This window comes from Platalea leucorodia (assembly GCF_965183815.1).
Source record: "Platalea leucorodia genome assembly, chromosome: 4".
NCBI classification, from domain to species: domain Eukaryota; kingdom Metazoa; phylum Chordata; class Aves; order Pelecaniformes; family Threskiornithidae; genus Platalea; species Platalea leucorodia.
The window spans coordinates 3,998,457-4,026,053 of NC_138826.1; the positions used below are offsets into that span (position 1 = coordinate 3,998,457).

General features: G+C 39.6%; 1 protein-coding gene across 2 annotated transcripts in view; it reads left to right on the forward strand.

Annotated features, from left to right (window-relative positions):
• The window catches only part of ADAM12 (ADAM metallopeptidase domain 12), a gene marked incomplete at both ends in the record, with an annotated part of 185,819 nt that overhangs the window by 152,566 nt on the left and 5,656 nt on the right, over window positions 1-27,597 (forward strand). Inside the window, 10 exons of one of the 2 annotated variants that reach the window (XM_082308395.1) lie at window positions 1,610-1,787; window positions 6,635-6,724; window positions 8,136-8,331; window positions 15,668-15,776; window positions 15,884-16,082; window positions 18,543-18,620; window positions 20,798-20,906; window positions 23,910-24,045; window positions 24,679-24,787; window positions 25,253-25,435. In XM_082308395.1, coding sequence (XP_082164521.1) covers window positions 1,610-1,787; window positions 6,635-6,724; window positions 8,136-8,331; window positions 15,668-15,776; window positions 15,884-16,082; window positions 18,543-18,620; window positions 20,798-20,906; window positions 23,910-24,045; window positions 24,679-24,787; window positions 25,253-25,435 — 1,387 coding nt within the window. The remainder of the gene's footprint in view (window positions 1-1,609; window positions 1,788-6,634; window positions 6,725-8,135; window positions 8,332-15,667; window positions 15,777-15,883; window positions 16,083-18,542; window positions 18,621-20,797; window positions 20,907-23,909; window positions 24,046-24,678; window positions 24,788-25,252; window positions 25,436-27,597) is intronic. The other variant, XM_082308396.1, reaches the window with a different exon arrangement.

The following is a 27,597-nucleotide window of genomic DNA, read 5'->3' on the forward strand; positions in this document are numbered from 1 at the left end:
GACTCTGTCATTTTGCCTAAACATTGATATTTTCCAGAAATCAGCTTTTAAAGTGGAGATGCCTATTAACTTTCTGAAGTCATATGGCAGTGAATTACAGAACTGTTTAGTTTAACTAGAGAAACCCTATAGCAATACACAAAAATTATTTTCTTCTTTAGAGTCATGTTTATGTTCTTTTCCAATATGCTGGTTGTTTTATTGCAAAAGAATCTGTAAAAGGTAATTTTAACTAGGCACAAAATAAATTCTGTTCTGTAAGGTACCCATAACCTTTCTAGAAGATCCTAATTAACCTCCTCGTGTCAGCAGAGGAAGCTCTATAGCATTTGTAATTGTCAAACATTCCTTTTTTTAACAGAAATGTTCCCTTTCTGATACCTATAGGCATCATCATTCACAAAGCAAGTTTTCATTTCAGGATGTTAGAAAAACCAGTAGATTAATCGAAGTCTGAAGTTCAGCAGTGCAGAACTTCCATCTATTATCTTCTTATCTGTAAAGATTATGCCCTAATAACATGTGAGTGATACAAAGCATTTTGTGAATAAAGTCCAGTCATTATCAGGCTGGCTCCCTGTGCTACCATAATGTTGAATTACTGCTGGACCACGGAGCAGGTGATGCTGTTTTATGACTTGGTTGTGATCCAGATTCAACGTAACCACGTGCACATCACAGTGCAGAGAGGGCACAGCAGACTTTAGGACATGGCTCTGGTGGCCAGATCCAGGTGCCACTTTGTCTCGTATCTGTGAATCAAACTGCAAACATTCATCAATGGATTCAAAATGGAATTCAACATTCATTAATTCAAAAATGGAATTAAGTCCTCCAACAGAAAAACACAAATTATCTGGTGACATTTGTACTACACTGGATCATTTTGATAACATTGTCTATGTGTTTTCCAAAAGAAATCAAAGCCGCTATGTGCCTGCACAGCAGGGCCAAATCCTGCTCTCAGCAGTGGGAATTCAAAATATGGGTATTTTCAGTACTGTCTTTACAGTCATCCTGATTTAAAATAAGAACTGTATTTGCTTTAATCATGCAGTTCCCAAGCTTGACTTTGATGAATTGTAGAAGCAGGCTCCTATCAAGTAACTCAGTGTTTTTCTCTCCATATTTTCTTCCTGAAAAGAGCAGGAAGTTTGCCATACTGCAGGGCGAGATGAATGAATTTGCCATTTGAGGCTGAATTTTCCAAGAAGGATTAGGATGTTTTGCAGTCCTGTAAATGCGGGAATCCTCCTTGCAAGCACAGTATTTCTTTAGGCTCATGATCAAAATCTGCTCTATAACTACATATGCAAAAGAGGGAGAAGGAAGTCCAAATGTGAACACTTCCAATCCTTAACAGAAGCTACAAATTTAAGTGAAAATGATGGAAATTCCCTTACTCATAGTCAGAAACTAATAAATGTTTTTGGCACAATTTCACAGTGAGTTGCTCTTTCTCAACCCTATGTTAAAGGGTTAAAAAAAATGAACACAATCTTCTTGTTAGTGCATAGATGTGCTACAAGGTCACAAGCATGACAGGAGAGAGATGTTTTTGTCTGATAATACTCCCTTTCTTTTTGGTCTCCCTGTATTTTTCTTCTAGCTATCCGTTTCCCATGGTATTCAGTAGCTGCAGTAGAAAGGACCTGGAAAACAGCCTGGAAAAAGGAGTGGGAATGTGTCTGTTTAACTTGCCTGAAGTCAAGGAGTCCTTTGGTGGACAGAAGTGTGGGAATGGCTATGTGGAAGATGGAGAGGAGTGCGACTGCGGGGAGCCTGATGTAAGACACCACCTGAGAATTACTGCTCACCTCCTGTCTGCAGGTTTTTAACAGTAAAGACGAATCAGAATTGGTTTGGCATGGTTAATGCTACTTGGTCTAAATCAAAACTCTCCCTTCACTGCTTCTGTCTTATCAGCTTAAACCTTAGAGTCCTCAGAAATGTGGGAAGTTTCTGCTTGACTTGCATTTGCGTTGCTGAAGTTCAGGCAGGGCTTTAGTTAAGAATGTGCTCGATTCGCCATTAGAGAACACCCTCCGTCATGGCTTGTCCAAGAGACTAACCGTGACTAACTGTCATGTTCCTAACAACAGAAATTCCTTTAAGTACTAGCTAATAAGCTAAACTCAAAATAAATTTGTTAACATTGCTCAAATTTCTCAAGATACCATGCATTAACTGAAGGTTTGTTTCCATATATGAGAAGCCACTCATATATTTATATTAATATGAATATAAATAGTTATGTAAACATTAATATTGCCTAGCTATTTTTTCGTTGCAGCCAGCTTCAGTTTTTAGGTACAAGACCTTTCCCTCCTTCACTATGAGATTTGTCTTTGCTGCTAGCCAATTACCTTACTAACAGAAATAGCCTTTACTGCCTCCTAAAAAGATTGCTACTACTTCAAAGATCATTCCATTTGGTTTAGTGAATGTGTCAGAGGACTGCTCAGATCAGGAGGAGATAGGCAAAACCTGGGGGTCAAACAAGATCGGAGCCGACATCCTTATCCCTTTGGCTTCCCATGCTCATTGGCTCTACTGAACTTCTCTTAGATTATCTGAATTAAATACATCAGCAGATGAGGGATTTGTTTCCTGTGATAAATATGGTTCTGCAGACAAAATAGAACGGGGCAGTTAAAACAGCGAGATATTGCTGTATCTTGTCTATACAGTGTATTGGATTTACACAAGCCATAAGGATTTCCTGACAGTTCACTCATTCTTCAGGGTAACAAGGTTGGAGGAAGCAGGCTTATCTTCTTGTTTAAAGTCAATAGAGTGCAAGCAGCTTGCAAATGTCTTTCTAACCCAGTTATCTTTCTCATTTTCACTTTTGAATGTTAGCAATACCTTTTCAAGTCAAAGCCACTTAACGTCAGCAAGCACTGACTTGATTTGCCTCTTCTTTCTATGTTTTTCCTTTTTAATTATATTGGAAAACTGCAGCCTGGGCCCAATGAAATTAATTTGGAATTTACTGCTATAATCTGAGTGGTACCAGAAGACCCGTTAGATTAGTTAATAATTCACTGCCCAGTCATTTACACCAGCTAAGTTTTGTCAATAGTGTTGCAATATTTTATGGCATGGAAAGCTGTACAATAACATATGCTAGTTGTGTTTTACCAGTGAGCAGAATTAAATATCCATCTGAATATGTAGATGTAGGTCGTTGGTAGGGATATTTCTCTTTTACTCAAAGTAAAATATTAGCCCCGTGTTGAGGTCTGTGCTCACTGACATTCCTTAGCAGTAGGACAGCAATGGATTCACAAGGATGGAGAGTCGTGGCTGTGGCACACCTCCCACCCTTCAGACAACCCTGGAAACACGAATGCGGTAGGGACTGTTTGACCACCTCCATCCACACTACACTCTCCTGTGCATCAGGCGCTGGTCGTCTTCGCGAGTATAATGGATGCTGGCATGCCCACCACCAGGCCAAGAGTGTAAGACCTGGCCAAGGATGATATTACCAATTAAGCTCCAATTTCATTTTGCATTATATTACCAGAAAAGTCTGACATGCTACAGTGTCTCTGGAAGGAGGGTTAATGTAGATTACACATGGAAAGACAGAAGAAAGGAAAAAAAAAATTGTTTTTTTTAAAATCCTTAGCCCCTGGGAACTGAAAGGTGACAAATGTGGCTAATTTTATAACGGGCTGCAAGGGGGATCAGAAAACTACAAATTGGTAAATCAGAAGTCAGACAAATTACTTCCAAATGTAATTAAGAGCTAGTGCCTGAACAGCTGTGACATGCCAGGGACGAGTCAACACAGCTTTTGTGCCAGGAAATCTCGTCTATACAAACCTATCACCGCGCTCCAAAGGACTTAACAAGTGGGTGGAAAGGGACGATGCTGTTATTGCAGCCTCTTCGGAGTTCAGAGAGGCTTTAGAGCAAAGCCTTTCATCAAAGCCTCTTTAGGAGACTAAGCAGCTGTAGGATGAGAGAATATTGCATAGGCAAAAATTGGGTTAAAAGATAGGAAATACAACCAGGTATAAATCATCCATTTTATGCAGTGGAAGGAGATCTGCTGTGATGTATCCGTGAGATGTGTCCTGGGGACTACACAATTCAGCATACTCGTAAACAGCCTGGGAAGAGGAATAGTCTTGAATTTGCTGATGATATTAGTTAGGATGGTAGGTCTGAAAGCTGGCTGTGAAGAACTGCAGAGGAACCTTCTGAGACAGCTGGACTGGGCATTAAGATGACAAATGGGATTCGGTGCGGAGTGATGCGCGTTCCAAACATCACATATAAGATGATGGACTCTGAGCTGACTCTGACCATAGAGGAACAAGACTTCATATTGCAATAAATAGTCTCATGAAAATGTCAGCTCAGTGCTCAAGAGTGGTCTAAAAGGTAAATAGGCTGTTAGAAATTACTAGGGAAGAAATAGGAAAACAAAACAAAGCACCAATAGGCCTCTATAAATCTGCAGCATGCTGCAACTGAAACTGCATGTGCAGTCTTTTCTTTCCCCTCCCTGATCTCAGGAAGGATAAAGCAGAATGAAAAAGGTTGAAAGAAAAGCAATACGGTGGTTCAAAGTTTTGGAGGGGCTCTGGCTGGAAAAGAAGAAAATGAAGGAAAATGCGGCAGAAGCTGATAAAATCGTGAGTGAAATGGAAAGAGTGAGCAGGGAGCAACTGCCCCCAACAGGAACTGTGCCTATAAAGTTAGAAAGTGGCAGGTTTCAAACAAGCAGAAGGAGCTGCTCCCCAGACTGTGTCGATTACTTGCGAGTTCCTTTCCAGTGAACGTTACAGGTGCTAAAAATGTCCGTGGAGCCAAGGGGAAGCCGGGGGCTGGGAAGGTATCATGTACGTGTGCTCACATTCTTGTCCTGAAGCATTTTCTGCTGGCTGCTGTCAGGGAGGCACAAGGCTGGAAGGGTTACAGGCTGACCCAATGCGGTCTATCTGGTGTTTTTAGAAAAGCGGGGTTGAAAACAAGATGACCTGTCTACAGTATCCGACACCATGCAGGTGATGCTAGAACTGCTGTTGCATTAGTCTGTCGGAGATGCTCTGATGAGCCCAGGAGACTTACACCAAGAAACCCAGCTCCCATCATTGCTATTGTTACTAATAATTAATAATAATAAACTACAACACAGCAGTAGTTTTGGGTGGCAGCCTCCAGCCTCTGAAAGCCTTGTGAGCCTTTTCTGTTCGCTTGCCTGTTTATGTTAAAACCATTCCTGAAAATTTAATAGACAAGGCACAAAAACTATTTACCAAGCTCATTCCCTACAATGAGTAATAAGTGAGTGAGCAATTGGAAATTTCAAAGGCTGCAGTAACATCATTCAAAGAGCTGTGTCTTTATCCCAAGCCGTCTGTGGAATGCCGATTGCTTTCCATGGCTGGCTGGTGTAGGGCCAGATGATGGGGTATAGGAGCTGACTGTTTCAGAAATACCTTAATGGGACTGACATTGCTTTCCTCCACTCTGCTTTTCTCAGATTGCTACTGAGGTGAATCTATAAAATGTGCTTCTGTGCAGAGGAACGTTACTTCTTAAATACAGCAGCTGTACAGAAATATTTGCGTAGCCTGCTGCCTTCTGGCATGATCAAAAATAGGTGCAGGAAGTTGTTCCACTGCTTCAGAGCAGCGCAGTTAGCTTTGTATATTCAGGCAGATATTAGCTAAGAAAACAGTGAAATGCTGAGAATCATTTTGCTCTTTATTTGTGAGTGCAGTGGTAGTCCTATCTTCCAGTTGGAAAGCTTTACAAAAGCCAATAAAGTAACAAGAGGCTGTGAACATCATTCTAACCCACTTATTTTTCCTGTGTTCCCTATATTGTTAGTGATCCCTTGTTAAGTCAAACTGACTTAACACAGCTGAAGAGCAATTTTATCTGCTGCTATTTTTGTTAGAGAGCTGAGATTCCAGCGCAGCTGATGTAACTTGCAGCTTGTGAGCATAATCTTGGAAAAACAAACCCATTATTTTCTGAAACTTCTCACTAGCTCATTCTACAGAGAATAAAGTTTGCAAAAGCCCACACATGCCACCATCTAATCCATAAGTGTGAAATTGGGATGTATCAGTTAGTGATAATGCAATTCATGCTTTTCTCAAAGCTCTGTTACTGACATACCCTGATAAGAGATTACATGGAATAGTGTCATCATCTTCCTTTGTGGCAGCCACCAGTCTCCATGCAATACAAAGTTTGGTGAGCAGCTATCACAAAATAGAGAGCTTTAGTGGTGATGCTCACTAACTATAAAACAGGTCCTGGATCTCGCAGGAGGCAATGGAATCATTCCACTGATTTTTGTGGCAACAAAACACCATACTACTGTATCAAGATTGGTATCGGCATACTTGAGTTGTTTGTGATATTTGGGATTGGATCCATAGGTAGAATAAACCAGCCTTCCTCAATGGCTTCTCTGGTTTTACTACAATTATTGTGCTTGTTGAATCTAAGGACAGACAAGACTGTTTGGATCAAGTTGTAGAATTTCATGCATAATTCATTATTTCATGCCCAGATTTTCTTGGCAGAGCTATAGGCAGCCTCTTGATTTACAGCTCATTGTGACTGAAAGTTGTCTGCTCTAAATTTATCCTCCGTCTAGGAATGTACAAACCGGTGCTGTAATGCAACTACCTGTACTTTGAAACCGGGAGCAGTGTGCGCACATGGACTTTGCTGCGAAGACTGCAAGGTGAACCAACGGGAACGTTTCTTATCTGTGTGGGGTGGGAAGAATTCCATAATCTTCTCAGCTGCAGAGCAGTAAGCAAGGATGCAGAACAAGCAAATGGGTATCATTAAGCATTAAGACACTTGCATTTTATGCAAGCAATTCAAAAAATGCTCAAACTGTAACAGTTACTGAAGGAGCAGATCAACAGACTTTTTTAATGGTGTCTGTGCTATTTGTAGCTGCTTCATTTGCTCATGCAAAAACCTCTTCTTTTTTCATGAACTTTTATGTGTTTTGAGTTTTTCATGCTTATATGGATGTTGTGCTCTGGCAAGCAGTCATTAAATGCTGGACCCTCTTTTTATGAGAAGAATCTTAAAATATTAACTCTGTCAATGGCATATATATTTTTAATGCAGATTATCAGCTCTCGTGGACTCCTAACGTACTATAAAAAGCCAGCTTGCCACAGGCATTTACCTTCTTGAATTCTCAGACCATCTCTTGCATATGGGCTAATAAAGCATTCAGCAAGTTTTGTCTGTGGCAACCATCTGCCTAAAAGCTCAGTAGCAGCAAGCTATCAAAACAGCTAGCAAATGCTTTTTAGCAAAATCAATCTTCATGTCTCTTTGTTTTTTACCAAAGGCACTGGATGCAGTTAAAATTCAGTGCTGCTCCCAGAGCACACCCATCTTTTGTGGTTGTTGATAAGTGAATGTTCAGATTGGCACATCCCACCATTGCCTACTAGTTGCCTTCAGCTCTGAAAAAATGTAGTTATCCAGGGAAATCAGGACAGGACAGGAACAGTTACATGGACTAGTTGTATAATTAAGTTGAAGAAGATCTTGATGCCCACGATAGAGCGACATTTCCATGAAGAAGTGTACCTCCATCCCAGGAAGCTTTCTGGCAGCTGAATCCAGAGTCAGGTGGGCCGGTGGCTTCGTGAGCCATAACATAACACATAACATAATGTTACGTGATCGGCTGGCTGCCCTGGTCACTGCTGTGTTGTTACAGCCATATGGACGAAAAGGTTTCTGGGCCACCTTTTGGTCAGTGCTACAGAGCATCCTTTGCAGTAGAGCCCAAAGTGGTTCTGTGCCTGTCTGTTCAGGCATGATTGCAGGAGGCACACTGAAAAATTTGGTTTGTATTTGAAAACTAACAAAAGGCTGGATTTACCTTCTGACCTGAGCCATGTTTGCAGCTGCAACTTCAGTTTGGCCCTCCTTCCTGCCAAACCCTTCGCAACCTGTGTCAAATAAATGTATTTAAAGAGCTGTGTAATCCTTATACTGTCTTCTGCGGTCAGTTGGTGCAGAGCCAGTGGAAAAAGCTGTTCATGCACTTCATGGGTTATACCACTGCATAACTTATTGATTGAAATTACAGCAGCTAAGGGTTTTTGTTTGTTTTGCAGTTAAAACCAGCGGGGATTTCTTGCAGAGAGTCAAGTAATTCCTGTGACCTGCCAGAGTTTTGCACAGGAGCCAGCCCTCACTGCCCAGCTAACGTGTACCTGCACGACGGGCACGCGTGCCACAGGGTGGACGGCTATTGCTACAACGGCATATGCCAGACCCACGAGCAGCAGTGTATCACCCTCTGGGGCCAAGGTGAGCTTGAGAACCAGGAGATCTGTTTATGAGATAGACTTGGGAAAAAAAGCATGTGATGGATTTGGAGGAATTTTATACAGTGCCAATCTGTATCTATTCTTTTCTGAAATGGAGAACTGAATAACGAGGGCATCATTTTGTGATTCGTTTTATCCTTGATTTGCAGTCGTGTTCATTTCTTGCAGTAGGAGGTTGAGAGCAACAGTAACCAGGTTCATTCTGCAACACTGCTGCAAATGGCTATGTGAACAAATCATTTAATACTGACTTTGATATGGCCTTATGTCATCCACAAAGTGCTGAACACTCTTGACAGGTTGAAATTGCATCCCTTTTCAGACTGGTATGTAAGCTTCCTTCTGTGCTCTGAATTACTCATCTGCAAAACATATATGTCTGTCTACATCCCAAAAAAGAGTTCAATATTTGACATTAACGTAAGATTCTTGTATCATTGTGTGTATTTTGTTAATTGGTGTGACCCTGTAAACCTGCCTCCTGACAGTACTCTTAGCAGAGCATGCACTGAAGCAGAAGGAGATTTTATTCTCCCATGGGAATTTACTTACTTTTTGCAAAAAATCTAATAGCGTGAGTTCTTGGGTTATCCTCAACAGATAATATCGCAGGAAAGCTGTTAAGCTTTCTGTTACGTCCTGTGGCCCTTCCTCCAAAATACGAGTATTGACTCAGCATTTTGCTATTGCCTCCAGCATCACTGGGGACAGGTCATGCCTCCTTCAGCATCTCACTTGCCCCCTCTCCCACATGGGAAAAACACTTTGAACTCTCCTGAAGAGAAGCATTGTTTGGATCTAGATTTAATTATTTCTTTTAAGCTAACATTTTCCACTCCCTTAGCCTCTTTCAATTCAGTATCTCTCTGCCTTTAACTCTGTTTCAAAACTTATGTGTCAATATAATGACACACAGATGTTTCCCTTGGTCAAAACCCTCACCAGAAGTCTACTGAAGAATTTATCTATTATCTTCGCAGGGACTTGGACCATTCAAAATTTTTGTTTTAAAGAGATCTGAAGAAATAATGCCACTGATGCAGATAGGTTAGCTTGGTCATGTGGGTATAAGAACATGTTAGAGGAGTTGCAGTTCAAAATTAAACTCCCATGCATCTGATATACTCCTCCGAATCCCACTCGTGTCGTAGAGTTAATATGAGCTCATATAGGCATGTACAATTATAGCCTCCAGTCTTAGTCATACTGGGATTTTTAATCCCCTGGATACAGAGACATTTTCTCTTGTATAAAGCAAAACCTCCTTATGAACCAGTTTCCCATGCCCTGGAAAGTTACTCGGTAGGACTGTTAATAATTTCAGTCGCTGAGAAAAATTCAGCTAAAGGTCAGGGAGCTGAATTGTTGCAGCTCCCTTGCCAGGTCGGTTTCCTAACACGGCACGTCCTCCAAACCCCCTGGGCTCCCCTAATTCTGTCTTGTCTTCCTTCTTGGAGGAATATTCAATATGGGCACTGCTGTGCATGGAGTCTCCAGTGGTCAAGGCTATGGGGGTCTGCTTATGAGAAAGATGACTTTGTTAAGAACAAAGCTCAAACAGACTTTAACTGGAATACCCTTATTTGTCTTGGGAATACCCGAGGATAAAGATTTTGAAAGGAAGGATGGAACATTACCAAATCTGAACCGAAATGCTTGATTCTGATCACATTGTTGGAAGAATAAATCAGAAATAATGCCAGCAAAGTAAACCTTCAAGCAGTGTAGCAGATAGGGTTCAAGCAAAAACCAAGGCCTGTGTTCTGGATTTAAAGACTAAGGATGTGACTATCCACCACTTGAGCACATCTGGTTGGAGTATGAGCTGGCAGATGTGGAATGGGAAGGGGGCTAGGTGGGCCACACAGTTGGAAAAATGCCATGGGACAGATAAAAAAACTTTTCTTCCAGACTTGCTTGCAGCAGAAAGAGAGACTTGACATTCTAAGATGTTGTCTCTGGACATCGTATCAAAAAGATGCATTTGAACCTTTTACCAGACTGTTGCAACTGATTAAACTTGTTTTTAATAACTGTGTGTGTTGGAGTGGAGTGAAGGAGTAGTTACGTCATTTTAAAAAAAAAAAATCTATACCATAAAGAGAAAACAGATCATAGTTCATTTACATTAAGTCCTTTTTTCGTCTTCCCAGTAGGAGAAAGCCATGCAGAACAAAATACAATAACTTTTCTTGAAATAATATTCAATGTATTAAATTCCTTATCAATGTCTTCTTTTGTATATCTTTATTCAGCAGCTTACAGATGTCCAGTAGCCCAATGATAAACATCAATCTTAATATTTTTAGATCTAGCTGAAGAAAAATGATGAGCACTGTCAGAGCTCATTTACATCAGGCTGAGCAATAGGAACCTGTTTCCAGAAAGAAGCACTTGCATTTCCTTGTGTGTTTTTTTTACTTTCAACAGATAAATTCAAATCAAATAGAGGAATATTTTTTGCTATTCCCTAACTTCAATAGCATGGAAAGCTTGGCGTGAAAGAGGGGAGGAGCACCTGGGGACAGTCTCCAAAATCAGCCATAAATTCCTCTTAAAGACCAAGCTCATTCCCAGAACACACAAATTTCTCTACTCTCTCACCTTAATTCACATCATTTTTCTCTTTAAGGAGCAACATGCATGAATTGCTTGTGACCTTTTTTGTTTCATATTCAAAAATATCAAATTGCACTGATCTGACCTATTGATAGTAGTGTGACTGAAAGATAGATCGATAGTAATGCATCTGTGTAATGTCTGGTATTCCATCGGCATTTTCTGGGAGCAACTAGATACACAGATAAAGCTACTTAAGAGAGAGAAATTATTGATTACCAAGAAACAGACGACTCTCAGCCTTAGATTCATGACTTTTTCTACATTGACAAGAAAATTATTCTTTAGGGAAGGAAAGGAGATGTTTGTCAGTGTGTTTTCCTACTTTTCCCCAAGAGGGAAAAAAGCAATGATTTTGGGGAGCCAATGGCAGGCATTGACTTAATAATTAGAACATATTTAAATTTATTGCATAGACATGGCCATTTGTTTAGGCGGGAGCAATCTTAATTTTAATGTCAATATTTGTTACAAAGGCCTGTCATTTGTGTAAGAGCTTTGCAGTTTCTTGCAGGTACAACCCTACAGGCAAAATAGATGGGCTTCCCATCTAAAAGTTAGCTGGCCAAACCATTGCTAATTGCCTTTTGCAAAAATACTGATTTGTCTAAGCACTGTAAAGATTTGAATTCAGTAAAATCAAACTATTTTGATCATCACAGATTTATGGCCAGACCTTTTCTTTTTGAGATGTGAGAGGCATTAAGCCATATTCTCAGAGGCAGTGAGAGCTAGCATACTCCTTAAATGCAAAAAATAACAGCTCAACCCCATCTCACTCTTGCACAGACTTAACAACAGGGATCAGCAAGATGAAGAGAGAGGCCAAGGGGAGCTTGTGGAAAGTTTGCTTTGCATCATCAGTGCAGTAAAACGAACTTAATGAGATATAAAATCCAGGTGCAAATCACATGACAGAGAATTGTATTTTTATGCTTATATTTATTTATCCAGTTGTTCGTGGTGCTAGTTGGCATAGCCTGTGCAACAGAACTCCAGTCTGTTACTCAGAGGTTGGGGGTTTTTTTCCCCTCCACACCCATAAACACTATATAATTTTCTTAAATAAGTCTTGAGACAACGTTGGGAACCGAATTGAAATATCTTTCTTTTCTGCTGTCAGCCTGATAACACGTGTTTCTCTGTTCTTGGAATCAGCACCATGGTCAGAAATTTCTCTCGTCCCTTTCGGGAGACCGTGACGATATTTTCTCATTGCAGCAGGTTTTGCACTGATCTGAAATGACATAGCATTTCTGGATCGCTTCCAAAAGGGTAGAACATCTCTTTTTTTGCAGCCGTAGAGGGAAGAAGTGAGCTCATCAATATACACATTTGGAGAAAAAAAAAAGTCTCCAGGCTGACAACTGCAGTGGTGAGCTTTGACCTTGTGCAGTTTCAAATGGCTGATTTAATCCCTTGAATAAGGCTTGGCGTGGAAAGGCTGACAGGACCTTAATTACAGGGTCACGATAGTATAATTATCAATAGCAAAGTGAAATAAACTCTGCTCATCCAGCTCAAAGCACTTAATAACTGCTGGAAATCTTTCACAAATCATTTTGCCTCTGCCTGTAGAGGTAGCAAAATAGAGAAAGACAGGACTTTCTGCTTCAGTTTATATGGTGCAATCATGATAAATGGGTTTCCTCCAGAAGCACAACATTACAATTCTCTTCCTTAAGCATCCTCTGAAAACCTCCTTTTAACTTGGTAGCTCCATCTGTTCAGCTTCTTATACTCTGATATGTTTTCATCTATAAAAAAGTCCAAATATTGTGAGAAACCAGTCAGGAGAGGGAACAGCCATCTGAATCCCAAGCAACAGCGTGTTTGGTTTGATACCAAAGCCAGAAATTGAAGCTAGATTTTGGTTTCCAAGCCACAGATGATCATTGGGTACCAGGTGTTTTCATACACAGACTGCTCCGAGCCTGGCAGGGGAGCATTTTTTTGTACTCCATGAGATCTGTTTTCTTGTCAGACATATTGGTTGGAGTTAAAGCTCACTGTATCAGCCCTGCAAGGATGCTGCAGATGTGTTCTTCTTCCTGCAGGCTGCTTCCCATCATGCGTAGCACACTTGACTTCTTCTACATTCAAAAAAACCAACCACACAAAAAAAGTTTCCCCAGGTGAAAGAGGAAGGTAAACCTTAAACTCTCTCAGTATTTCAGTGAGCCCTTTCTCCCTTCAACACCAATTTTTTAATAAGTCCTTGTTAGGTCACTTACAGTCAAAGCACAGAACATGAGCATTCATTTTGCTTTTGGCAGCTTTTGGAGCCACACACCACTCTTTGGAAAGTGTGCCTGTGCTCTGGGCTGCTGCTGACACATCTCCGAGGAAGCCTCCACTCACTGCAATGATACACCATTGGCTGAACTAGTTGTCCAAGAAAAAACGAGACCCATAGCAATTGCACATGATTGTGGCAGATGGGTGGGGGGCTTACTCCTTTGGCGAGATAGGTCTGAGCAAGTCGATCTTTGCAGATGTGGGAGAAAAAGCAGTTTTACTTGGCCTCTTGCTTACAGCATGCTTTTTTCCTTCCCTCCCCTTCTCTTCTAAAGCTGGCATAGTATATGCACATGTTAATGTTTGTATCAAGCTGAATAGTTAATGTGCCTGCCCTGGAAAGACGAGGAGGAATCTACATGCTGAAAATGGAAATGTTACTTTTGCTTTTTGCACAGTGCCTTGTCTGGATGCTTTTGTTGATTTTTTTGATTATTGCTTGTGGTTTAATGAAAAGAAGTGAAAGAATCCTGTGTGAGTCCCTTTTAATAGTTCCAGATTTGAGAAATATTCTGAACTCAGCAAGCTTGATCGTAATCTTCCAAAGAATTTCAAGCTCTTGTCCTGCTCTCCAGGGAAACAGCAGCTCATATTCTGCTCCTTCTATGCCTTTCTGAGTTTTCCAGTTTCAGTATGTAAAAATGTTAGAGGGAAAAGAGGGTGCCATCTTAAGCCTCTCCAAGTTTTAGCATTTTGTTCTTAATAGCATTAGATTGCTGTTCAGCAGTATACAGTATTAGTCAAGCTTCTGACTGTGAAATGCAGATAATTAATTGAGGCATTAATCTTTGAGTTATTAGTGAAAAGATCCACACTAAGTTTTACAATCATACTTGTATTTTTGTCTCCAGGAATTTGAACCCTTTTTTTTTAAACCTTCTTCTTTGAAGGCTTTCAAATAAAATCTTCAGGATGGTTTAAATAAATGATATGTTTTACCCACAGTTAGAGGCATACACACTTGGAAGTGGCTCAAAACATTTGAAAAAAATGTAATGTTACTCAGATACTCTGTCTCTGTTAAAGATCAGGGAACACTGTAGAAATGGTATATTCTCAGCCTTTAGGCTATCATATCATTTGTTGCCAGTTCTTTTTGTTCTTTTTGTTTTAGTTTGGCTGATCTATCAAAGTACAAAAGTGTATCTAGCAGATATCTGTTAAGAGTTTTAGCCAGTGTATCTCCTTACGACCTCGTCTCCTCAAAGCAAGGCTGTCTATTGGAGTAGTTGAAATGTTGGCAATGACTTGATTGTGCTATTAATTATCTTCATGGAAAGAAAATATGGGGTAGTGAAGGGCCCTAGCAAAGAGCCTCTTAATCTTACAAAGAGTAGCAAGTATTGGCTGGAAATAAAAGCCACACTTCACATTAGAACAAAAGGATTAAATTCTAATACATGGACTAATTAATCATTGCAACAGTCAAGCCAGGGCAGTAGATCCTCCACCTCTTAGACATTTCAGATGAACACATGTATAGAAGATATTCAATACTTGGTCATAATCTGGGAAAAAATGGACAGGAGATTGTCTGCATAAGACATTAGAATAGATGTTCTAATAGTACCTTTTAACTTCTAAAATGTAGGGATGAGTAATCTGTCTGCACAAACATTCCAGTACTACTCCCATCAGGGAAGTTCCTTTGCTGTTAGGACATGTCTCCATCATAAAAGACTATGGTAGATAAGAACCAGATGCTGCCTGTCTTCCCAGATTCCTACTTCTACCACCATGGTAGAAATGACCCTTCTTTCAAGTCAGTCTTTCCTCTCAGGAGTGAATTTACTGAGGATTAAGGTGGGGATGGGTTCTCTTTCTCGCCCCAGTACATTAACTTGAGCTAACAGCAGCATATTCTCTTTGCCCTGTCATGTGTTCATGTTTTTACAGTCACATAGCACTCTAGTTTGCAACTGGATTTTTTTCTGGTTTCTTGTTGTTCTGAATTGCACTTAAGAAGGCCTTTCTTGAAAAGTGTTTTCTTTGGCTTCAGCTCGTGGGCTTTCGCTGGAATCACGTGGACTCCTGTAAAAAGAAGGGAGTTTTAACTTACCAGCTGGCCTTTGTCTTTCTTCACCAAACTAGATCTGGCATTTGCTAAAAGTTTTTGTGTCCTAGGAGGATTCACAAGAGGGATATCATCTAGAGAAATTCTGAAAGAGAATGAGTTCTGCATTGTCTAGTGCTCAGCATTGCCAAGAGAGACAAAGAACAGTGGAAAACCCACGCATTCAGGCTCCTCAATTAGCATGCTGATCCAGCACAACCGTGTTGTTGTGCTTCATCAATATGCAGATCACATCTTACCTTCCCCTAAAGCATCAGTGGAGCTCAAAGAAAATTATTAAAAACACCTTGTATGAGATGAAAGTTCTGATTAGGTTTTGTTTCAGGTGCGAAACCCGCTCCTGGGATCTGCTTTGAGAGAGTCAATTCTGCAGGTGATCCTTACGGCAACTGTGGCAAAGACTCCAAGAGCTCCTTTGCTAAATGTGAACCCAGGTAGGGTCTCTCCCTACAAACACAGGAACAGATGCAAGGGTGGTGGGAGAGGGCTTATAACATTTAAAGTTATTTAACTAATTTTTGGTTTTGTTTATTTCCTTCAGAGATGCCAAATGTGGAAAAATTCAGTGTCAAGGGGGAGCAAATCGACCTGTAATTGGTACCAATGCTGTTTCCATAGAAACTAATATCCCACTTCAGGAAGGTGGCAAGATTCTCTGTCGTGGTACCCACGTGTATTTGGGTGATGATATGCCCGATCCTGGTCTTGTGCTGTCAGGAACCAAGTGTGAAGATGGAAAAGTAAGGTTCTGAAATACTCCCAAACAAGGAGAACATCACTGCCCTCATGCTGCAAAGTATTTTGTACTAAAACTGACTGGGTTTTGCTTTGGGATTTTTTTTTCCACAAAAGAATTGTTTCTCATGCTCACACTGAGTCAGATTTTTCCTCCCTTCTTCTTTTGGCCACTGTTCTGGATTACAGATTTGCAATGCAATGCAAATTGTTTAAGTTTATAACTGATTTTTTGAGGACAGTCCCAAGTATCTGTCCATGTAGGCTAGAGGTTTTCTGCAAAATAAGTACAGCAAAATACATTACAGGATCGTTAATGAATTCCTGAGGAGTTCAATTTATTCACTTTCCCAGTGTCTACAGCACTGCAAAATTGTCATTAACTTCACTCTAGGTTTCAAGCTGTATTATATCTGCTAATTATGGTCCCCACCCTTTTTTTTTCTTGCAGGAAAAGCTCTCTCTCTATGTGCTATTAGAAAAATATAAACCCATTGATGTTCAGCCACCAAAACTGATTTTTGCAACCATATTTTGCAAACTTTGTGAATTATCCGATGTGAATGTAGCCCAAATTTCATATGGCTGTCTCATTCTTAGTTTTTCTTTTGTGAGAAAAGGAACAGAGAAAGATGGGAGACAGCCATGAGTTTACAGGGGGGAGGAATGGAAAGGAGTCCAAGAGCTATTGAAATGAAGAAGGTTTCCATACCCTCAGTGGATTGCTTGCAGAAAGAAAAAAAAAAGTACTTTGGTAATTTGTGGTAAATTCAAGTAAGCCTCTGAATTTCTGAATGCTTTTGATTTATGTTGGATTATCACACTGCATTGGGAACAGGTTTAAAATATGTCCCTAGTGAAGCCACAGTTCTGTTACAGGAAAGCAACCCTTACAACATTTCTAAGTCAATCTGTTATAAAATGTCTTTTCAAGGAAAATTTGACGCTGGGAAAGCACCCTATTATGTTTTACTAATGAGTATTTAATCTTTCTAATCTATCTAATCATACACATACATACTATAGAATACACAGGCTAATACTTATGAAATTGTATGTTTTACTTTGAGGACATTAGTGCATTTGTATTATGGATTAAGAATATGAATTTAAATATTCTTGAGTTTTCTAAGCTGAAGATACACAATTTGAAATGCAGCCATATTAATGTGATCAAAATTCTGTGTGCTACTGCACTATGAATATTTGAATTGTGAATACTGCTGTAATCAGACCATATTCTCTACATGCGTGCATGTTGATGCCAATTCACTCTAATTTCCTTTCCATTTTTCCTTCTCCCCAGGGGATAAGTGCCCTGATTAAGCATCCCTGTCGTCTCCTTCAACACTATTCCCTGCTTAATGCTAATTATTTTGACTGACTTTTAGTACTACTGAACTGAACTGCAGTTAAACATGAGCAAAACTGTGCAGTGATTTTTTTTTTCTTTTTCTTTTTTTTTTTTTTGGTCAACATAGCATAGTAATAGTTATTCCAGTCTTAATTTCTTCTTTTTTCAGTTTTTAGTAGGATAACTTCTCATTACTGACATCTTCAGCAGTCATTAGATTGTTCGATGGTATTAGTAGATGGTACTAATCTTGCTTTACCTCAATTTTCAGCTATATTGGCAAAGTTTACCCGTAATGACTGGAAAACAAAAAACTTTTGGAATTGTATTGCTTTGCATATGCTATTTGTTTACTTCCATTTCCTATAAGATTAGTAATACACTTTAAATATGGCTGGTTTATATTTGACACTAAAAAAATTACTTAGCTTGGGAAAACTCTTAGAAATGTCTCAGTTTTGCTGAAGAACGATGATGAGCGCATATATATCAATGACCTCAGTTAAATACTCAGGCTGTCCTGGGTCCAAGTCCTGTACTAGCATGGAAAAGTAAAGTATCGCGCTATTGATATAAACAGCACCATGCTAATTTACACCATGAGGGGACCTTGAGGAACCATCTGCTGCTGTGAAGGCGTGAACGCAGCCAGATCAGGTATATGGAAGAATCCTGCTCAGTGCATTCCTAGTCCTGAAAAAATGCAAATTGCTGTTTTTTAAATTGGCTTTAAAAACCCCAAACCCCAGCGGCTCACCACTAGTTCCACTTCAGTGAAACTGCGAGTGTTTATTTACACAAGCTCAGCATATCAACCAAGTATGAACTATGTCTGAAATTCAGTATTGGCCAGGATGCCAATCGAGAGCAGAATTCAGTTTCCACAGATTTGGACCTAGAAGTCTTACAAAGGCATAAGAAGAAGAAACCTAATTCTGGTGCCCTTATCTTTTTGTCAATGTGACATTGTCAATGCAGCACGTGTATTGGGAAACCTTTAACTGCTAAAAAGAACCACTGACGGAGGAGCAGACATACAGGGAGGGACATGATGCCTTGGGAGCATCAGCGGTTCTGTCCCTATTAAAACTCCTTTTCTCTTATTTTGCAGATTTGCCTTAATCGCCAGTGCCAGAATACGAGTGTGTTTGGTGTACATACATGTGCAACAAAGTGCCATGGACGTGGAGTAAGCGTTACAGGAACACTTTTTTTACGATCAGTCAATAAACACTAGACAAGAAATCATTTTATGTAATAGCTTTGGGATCTATGATTGTTTGTAATATATCAAAGTCACTGCGATATTTTTTTATTATGTATTTCCATTTTCAGTGTTCCTTATGTGAACCACAAGAAATGAAATTATTTTTATTTAACAAAGAAATATTTATCAAGTAGTAATTATCTTGTTCTTAATTAACAGTCTGTGATAGAAAGGAATTTTGTCATCTGCAAAGCAGTTTTAAGTCTAACCTTCATGAAGAATTCCCATTAATATTTAAAAAAATACAGTTTCTATGTGGATACAGAGAAGTTAAAATATGCATTTGAATTGAGAGTCAAATGGAAAAGCATTTCCAAAAGTACTAAAATAAAGTAAAACCATATTGGCGAGTTTCACGGTATGAAAGTGGTGCAGGATGAACAATTTGATGAGACCAGTTAATAATATCAAAGTGGTTTGAATCCTAGTTTATATTATGAAAATGTTAATTATGTCAAGCTATGCCTTATTAACCTTGATTTGCTGCTGGTCTCTCTGTTTCTGTGAAAAGCTGTGGCAACCACACAGGAAGAGCCATAGGAAATTCTCTGTCCTCTCCTGAGAAGGGATTTTAATTTGCTTTAACTTATTTTGTCATCCCACATTTGAAAACCTGTGCAGTGTTGATGGCGCTGCACACTATCATTGTGCTGGAATGAGCGTCAGCTTAGACTGGCATTTTTACGTCTGTACGATGGAGAGCCTCTGGTGACTCCTGAGTAGCAAAAAATGACCTTGTGGAATTGTAGATGGGAACTCCTGTAGCACTTTAATTTAAAAAATAATACTTAATGAATGATATGTTTAATTATCTTTCTGTCTTTGAAAAGTAAATCTTTTTTTTCTTTGCATTTTACATGACCGTAGCCAGCCTAAGCTACGTAAATGATATTTTAGTACTCTGCAGACACAGCCAGTATAGTCTTTCTGAAAGCCTGCCAGCTGACCTTGCCAGAAAAATGCATATTTGCAAACTCCTGTGAACTAACTAGTGTCTTACTGAGAAACCCATTTATTAATCTGTTGTGTGGTTTCTCTATGGTGGTGGTAGATCAGTGCTGATCAGTGTTAGCACGGAATTTAGGACCATATTGACAACTAGCCCTAAGCCCAAAAAATTTATTTAAAAATCAGTTTGAGCATCTACATGTGACTGTGCCATCTCTCTCCTGTGCAACAAAATTTTTGGCCCATTCAGTTCATGGATTCTGTGGATACAGCATGGAGCTTTAGCCTCTGTATTAGTCACATAGCCACTGCTTGGGTGGTAGCAAAAGGAAATTAAAAGCAGCCCTTCTTTTGATGGGTGTTTGGGACTGTGGGACCTCCTGAGGAAAGAGCCATGAGTCTACCAGCTCCTTCTGCTCTGAGCAGCGGGAGCAGGCTGATGTTAATGATGGACTCCAGCCCTTTGGAGCTCTCTTATTCTGCAGGGAGCATTTGGTAAATCAGGTCTTGCTAGTTGTTCCTTAACTCAGATTAAAACCACCAGAACGCCGAGGACTGTATCTTTACAGACAGTGCAGCTGTGATATCAAAGGGAGGGTTTCCTCAGCCCTTATCCCAGTTTCACATGTTCTTCCAGCAACTGGTTCATCTTAGAGCTGGGGGATCTGAGCAGTGGAAAAATCAGTATGCAGGCTGGTGCAAGCTCTTGATGGATAGGAGTGTTGAAGTGGGCTGACAAAGCTTTACAGCATTAACAGCGTAGAGAGACTCTTGTTCCTATGAAGGCAGAAGGAACAGAAGTTAGAAAGCAGATAATGTTGCTGCTGGAGGCAAAGAGAGCGTAAGACTTAAGAGTTGTGTGATTATCCTCATATTATTGAAGTTGTCAGCTGGTGCAACTCAAACGATTAACTGCCAAATAAATAATGCTTTTTTTAGGATCCCTGTTACTCCATGGTGTCTTGCACTCAGAGCTGCTCCATGCCATCTTAGTTGTGCCAATGGGCAGATACCTGTACACCTCTTTTCTTCTATAGGTTTTATTTCTTTTAGATGTGTCACTATCTGATTAGGAGGCCTTATCAGCCACTGCTGTTCTCATATGTATAGGGCAATCCTTTCCAAGTTAGGTCACTTGTCTTGTTTTGCAGGTCTGCAACAATAAAAAGAACTGTCACTGCGAGGCTGACTGGGCCCCCCCCTACTGCGACAAGCCAGGGTTTGGTGGCAGCATGGACAGCGGACCAATTAGGCAAGCAGGTTAGTAGTAATTCATGCTTTACTTCTTGTTTCCATGATAAAGAGTGGAAATACAAAGTGTCGTCTTGTAAGCAATGAGCTTACAAGATTGGGAAATAAGTCAGTAAATCAAATAGCTTAACCCAAACTCATTGGCACCAACTTGGAAATTTAGTGAAGCGAAACCAAGGCTAGCTGAGTGCATCAATTTTCTTGCATAACTAAAGGCACAGTGGTCCTGGTGAGTTTGTTTCTTTGCCTTTCTTTGCCTTTTTTTTTTCAAGACACATGGTCAAGTTTAGTAGCTCACTGCAATGAGTAGGAAATAGTATTGATTTAAGCCGAGGATGAGGAGCTAACTGCCACACTTGAGCTAATCCTGTTGCCATGGTAGATGAATGTTGCAGTACTCTTGGATTCACCTTGAGATATGCCAAGCTCCAGTGTTCTCCACTGAGTGCATCGGGATAGAACTACCTTATTGTACACATAACCTGCTTCTGTAGTTGGGTGCCTAATGAAGAGTGGATATTGCAATGATTATAAATGCAAAATTATTGCATTATAATCAAAAATCAAAAATATATTTGATATTGTGCTTCTGAGGATCTTTTGTGTTGTGGAAAAGAGCAGATTTCTGACCGTACCAGATTAAAACTACATTTTATAGATAGCTTCCACACATTTACCAGAAGTTGCCCTCACATATGATAGTAGTACGAGATGTGCATTTTCTATAATTTGTATTTCAATTTCCCCTTGCTCAGTCTGCAGAACATTGGCTATAGTATCTTACTTCACCTTTGGCCAATCTCAGAAATAATTATTTCTACACATTGTGAATTTTATATGATTTGATAATCACCACATGCCAGTTTTTATCCAGACTACTGTAACTTTAGTGACTTCCCTAGAGATGTTTCTGAGTTATGTCTGAGCAAGGGACAGGACAAAGAGTCTACTCACATGTATATATATAAACTAAAACTTGCTGGAAAATTATCTGCATGTTGAATATGAATAATGCATCTGAATAATGCTGTTCAAAACCAAAATGGATTGTATTCTCTACATGCCAGATCCTGCAGTGAATTGTAATACTGGATTTATGACATCACAGTCATTTCCATGACAAAGCTTCACATTATGATTTCACTGTTGAAAGGTCTTTTTTTTTTAAATACCTACCAGTCAGTAAGATAGCAAAGAAATGTGCTCAGGCACTGAACAAGTGATTACTTACGTGTTAAATATTTTCTTTTAAGATTTGCTCTAAAGCATTGTAGTCCTTTTCAGCTTACCTGAAAGCTAAGTATCTAGGGAGCTACAAAATATATTATAATAATGTGCTGCACAGACAACACTAACTGGAGAAGAAAAATAGAGGACATCTTTGATAATTCTTGCGTTTTGTGCTTTGGAAGCTAACTCTTCCATTTAACAGAAAATTGTTTTAACAATAGTTTAATATAGTGTGGTAGTTTCACCATTTTTCTCAAAAGACAGTGCTGCATTCAATAACACCGGGAATAAACAACTACGGAAATTGCTAGAGGACCTAATTTTCTATCGCTGACACTTGGATTTAAATATGAACGCTTGATGGGGTGGTTTGGATTATGATCCGAGCAGTTTGCACATCTCTAAATCAAATTACAGAAGGATTAGCTCAATAAAATACTTTCATCTTAGTCAAACAAGGCACATGGTCTCATTAGTATTTAGTAACTGATTTTACCCACTGACTTAGAATAAACATATGTGTTTGACACTCTGTATTTTTCTTACAAAGAAGCCTTAAATATTTAATTGTTAGGTAGAGAAGTTAATTAATTTAAATTGCATAATCTTAGCTTATTATGTTTATTAATCTTTTAGAGATGGTGAGGGATTTATTATTCTGCAGTGCTATAATGTGACTGCGTTCACCAGCATCCAAGTGAGCTTAGGCCAGTAGATGAGAGCCACCTGGCTGAAAATCAATGAGGATAAGACTGAGACAGTGATGATAGGTTACCAGAGCAAAGATTAAAGATGTTTCTCCTTCTGTGGGAGCGTGCATTTTTTAGGTCAGCAGTCCTGAAGAATCACAACATCCTCTCCTCCAGGCAGTGATGATATCGCGTATCCATAACGATCAGAGCTGCTGCTTACCTCTTCCTAAAAATAAGGCTTTCTTTCAGCTGCAAGTCATCTAGTCAGGGTTCATCTCACTGTTGTGCCTCACTTAGGTCCCAGCAAGGTACTTAAAGCAGCTTAAAGCACTCTGAAAACTGGAACAAGTACAGAAGGCTGCAGCCCCTCGCTAAGCAGAGCATCCCTCTGCGAGCACACAACACTCTTGCTGAAGGCTTTCCTTCGGCTCCTCGCTTGCCTCCAGGTTCGACTTGACAGTCATCTGGGCTGGACCACAGTAGTCCAGATTTCAGACTGTTTGCCCTGTGTTAAAGCACAATGAAACTCTTAAAATCTGGTTATAAAGGAGCTAAGGTTACTGCTTATGTTTGAGGGACAGAATATTTAAAAGCTTGCACTTTACCAAACCATGATTTAGGCATTTCTGTCCCTTTCCTCTCCCTCCCACCCTGGCAGCAGGCAGCCCATGAAGAAGGAGCCAGTCACCCTGGGGGTGTCTGGATGAGGCCGACAGCCCATGCACCCTATGGCCCCATTTGCAGGTGTCAACCGAAGCAGGACCTGAACATAGGTGCAGAGGGAGTACATGGAGATGGTCATGTTTGGACCCAGACATCTGATTAGAATAGAATAGGTCAGTTGGAAGGGACCTACAATGTTATACCTTAACCAATTTTTCTCCAATGTTAAATAACTTTAAAACAGACCAAAATTTCAAGCATCAGGCCAGAAGAAATAAGAGTTTATTAGTCTTTAATTCATAGTTTATTCACTTCACCTGCATTGCAGTTAGAAACCTGGGCCAGGCAGCAATGTCCTGCTCCATCCACATAACATTTCAGTAAAGATGGCTCTTGATAGAAATTAACTGAATGTGTTTTGTTGCAGATAATAAGAGCTTAACCATAGGAGTGTTGATAACCATTCTGTGCCTTATCTTTGCCGGATCAATCATGTATCTGAAAAGGAAGACTTTCATGAGATGGTTGTTTACAAGTAAAAAGACAACAATAGAGAAACTAAGGTATGATCATTTTCCCTAATTATACTCTGATAGATATTAGTAGAAAGTAGCTGTAAACATGGCAGCTCTCGTCTTGACATTCATCACAGGACGCTGTGAATATGTTAGAAAGAGCCAGCCTTAACAAAAATATTCACCAAGTATTAACCGCGGTGTTTTTCCTGGTTTAGTTTAACTTTATTGATTGTCAGTAAATGATGTAGGTTTTGGTTTAACTATATACCTCTTTTGTGATAAAAAATTAAGAAGTGAAGGAAATATTGCCTTTATTTTCATTTGCTTGGAATAGTTTCATTACATTGCATGGCCTTTTATCTAAACTCAGTTGAGTGAGCTGAAACTTTCATATTTGAGGTCATTACTGTTTAAATGCTAGATTCATTAGAACAGTCTCCTGGGTGTTACAAAGCTGCATTTCCACAGATTGCAGAAGCTAATTTAACAGACTAGTGGTTTCCAAAAAATCAATATTTGTTTTTATTCTTGCAGGAGCACTAGACAATTTTTACTTTCCTTGTTTACTATAAAAAGTCAGAAAGTCCTTGCAAAATCTCATTCTGAAAAGAGGCTACTGTTTCAAAAAATGGTATAAAGTAGAATGTTATGTTCAATAAATATATGTTTATATTGCAGGTCTGTGAGTCCAGCGAGACCTTCCAGTTCATCTGAGCCTAATCATGTTCATACCACATCTCTCAGTAAAAATCTCATCATGAAGCCACAAAATACAAGCATACAAAAAGTGAGTCCTAAATAGTTTAAAAAAAAAGGGAGGGGGGGAGGAGAAAAAGCATATTATATATTTTGGATCTTGTTTAAGTAATTTAGTATAACACAATCATTACATGATCTTAATATCATGTAGAACTAACATGTAAAATGGGAGAAGATGTAGGCGTCAAAATACATTTATGGCTTCCAAGTTTTAGACAGGTGGAGATGTCAAGTGCAGAAAAGGAATAGTTGAGTCTCCAGGACAGAGGCAGCCAGCTTACACCAGAACACTACAGCTAAACGGTGAAGCATTAGTGCTTGGGTAGGACTCTGGAAGCTGTTAATTGCTTCTCTGGTTGCAGAGGTGTTGAAGGTAGACAAATGGAGAGCAGAAGAGAAAAAGCAAGTGAATAACATAGATTTTAAAGTAGTAATATTTATGTCAGCTCTTGATGTCTATAACTTTTTTGTTGGGGTGGGGTTGTTGTTACAGAGAGATGGTCCAAGAAGACCACTGCCGTATCAGATCATTGACATTAGTAATCCCGTGAAGACACACGATTTGCCACAATTAAAAACACCGCAGCGAGTCCTTCCGCCCCTTCCCCAGCTGCCATGTCATCACGCTGTGCCTGAAAGACCCTTGCCAGCTAACCCTTCGCTGAGGTTCGCCCAGGTACCCATGGATTTTCTTTCAGCTTCTCTTCTATTTAATAGTTAGTGTCTGAGTATCTGCATGCGGTGAATAGGAATGAAGTGTTTTCTCATCTTTCATACTGCCCTCTTTCCACAGTATTTCCTTTATACTTTGTACAAATTTAGAAATGCAGTGTAGATAATTTCATAAAGATATCTTAAATTCCCATTTTGCTCATGAAGGTTATATTGGTTTATGCCAACTGAGGCTGTGATCCTAAAATTTGGGATCCCGGACTCTCTTTTCACCACTCAAAAGACACAACGGTATAAACAAGCTCCGTGTTAGAGGCAAACACGGGCTCATCTCGCCAGCTGCCCAACCAGAGGGGAAACTGTTCAGTCTGATAGCAAGGTGCCAAATACAGTGATGTAGTTTAGGACGTCAAGTTGCAGATGTCTTGCGCAAGAGCAAAAGATGTATTAGCTTGATGTGCTTCTGTTCTGCCGAGGGGTGTATGAATTGCATATTTTTTTTCCAGCGCACAGATCTGAAAAGCAGACTTGTAATTACCCACACTATTTCATGTAGACATACCTTTCACTGCAATGTTTAAATAGAGCTGGTAACCGTGTGGTTTGTTGTTTGTTTTTTTTGTTTGTTTGGGTTTTTTTTTGTAATAAGAGGCATCTCAAGGCAAATATTCAGGGTAGATGAAGTTTTCTGTATTAAATTGTCACTTTTCTTGTCACTGGCTTCTCTTTTCGTTGCATTTGTAGCATGACTGTGTCAAAGCAAAGGAACCAGGCACCCAGCTATTTCTGTTTTGTAGACATTGTGCTATTCTGGATACAGTACAAGATTAAAATGAAGCAAATGTCATTATCACCAAGCTATCTTAAATGAGTATCACGTTGATTTGGATGCACATCCTGCAAATCTGTACTCCAATAGCTGTCTCGAGTGACGGTCCCCATCTGTAACCTAGCTAGGATTTCCAAGAACAGAGCACCTTCATGCCGCAGCCTTGTGAGCTACACTGAGGCACTTGCCCAGTGATTTGGAGGTGGCTATGGCTCTGAGAAACAGCTGCTGAAGCGCGGTGCTTTGAAAAGTGGTTGCAAAAAGAACACAGAAACAAAACGGGATGAGACAGTGCTGAGCTGCCATGGCAGTGTGCTTACCTACTAGGACAGCAGGAAAAGTGTGTCTAGTTATAATTTTGTCTGTCTCAGTATTGAATCACTCAGGTTAGACCAACTTTTGTAAGTGTGGCCAGCTTATTAATCACTTTCAATATATTTAAGCTTTTTCTTCCTCCCTTTTCCACCTTGCTAGTCATTTATTTTCTATCTCAGGGGAATGGGAAATACTGATTCTTTCTAAAATCAATTTTATAGGAAATCTGAAGTAGTATTTGTGTTGCTTTTGTCTTTAGTTCCAATGGTTTTGTTGTTTATTTTCTTGTATTCCTTAAAACACTCTGCACATTTCAGTTGTCAAAGTTAAGATTTTAAGTACAAGTGCTTTTCCCTTTCTTAATCAAATTGTTCCTTTAAAAAAAAAAAAAAAAGTTTCTTCTGTTTCTTCTTATCTAGCAATTTACAAGCTTACACTGTCTCCCGCTAGCAGAAGACAGATGGAGAAAAGGCTTTCCAAGAAAAAGTAACCATTTCTCATTCTGATGGTGGCTCTGTATCTGCCTCAGCCTGTCATCGCCCATCAAAGCCGCCCAGTGCACCGCTACAATTCATGTTCCTAAGTGCCCTCCCCTTCAAATCCCACATAAAGTGCAAGGTAGAATACCAGATCTCGAGCACTATCATTACCAAAGACTGACAGATCTGAAACTGCCAAAAAGCTTTTCAGTTTGGCAGCTCAAATTAATATCGCTGTTTTCAATTTTCAGTTTGCTGCATGAAACAGAAGTAGGACAAACAGGGGCTCAACTCAAGGCAGCCTAGTGAATAAGCAAGAGTGGCTTCTTTCAAAATTATGTCCATAACCTCAATTCAAGATTGTCAGAAATAGCTACTTTTATATCCTAGGGACACACAAAACACTATACAGGAAGAAAATCTTTTCTTCTGAAGTTAACAATTTTACTCCCTCAAAGCTAGAAGAAGTAAATTAACTTAAGAATAGTTTTGGTCTAGTTTATATAGATACTACTTAATGTATTGCTTCAGCACTCTCTTGGA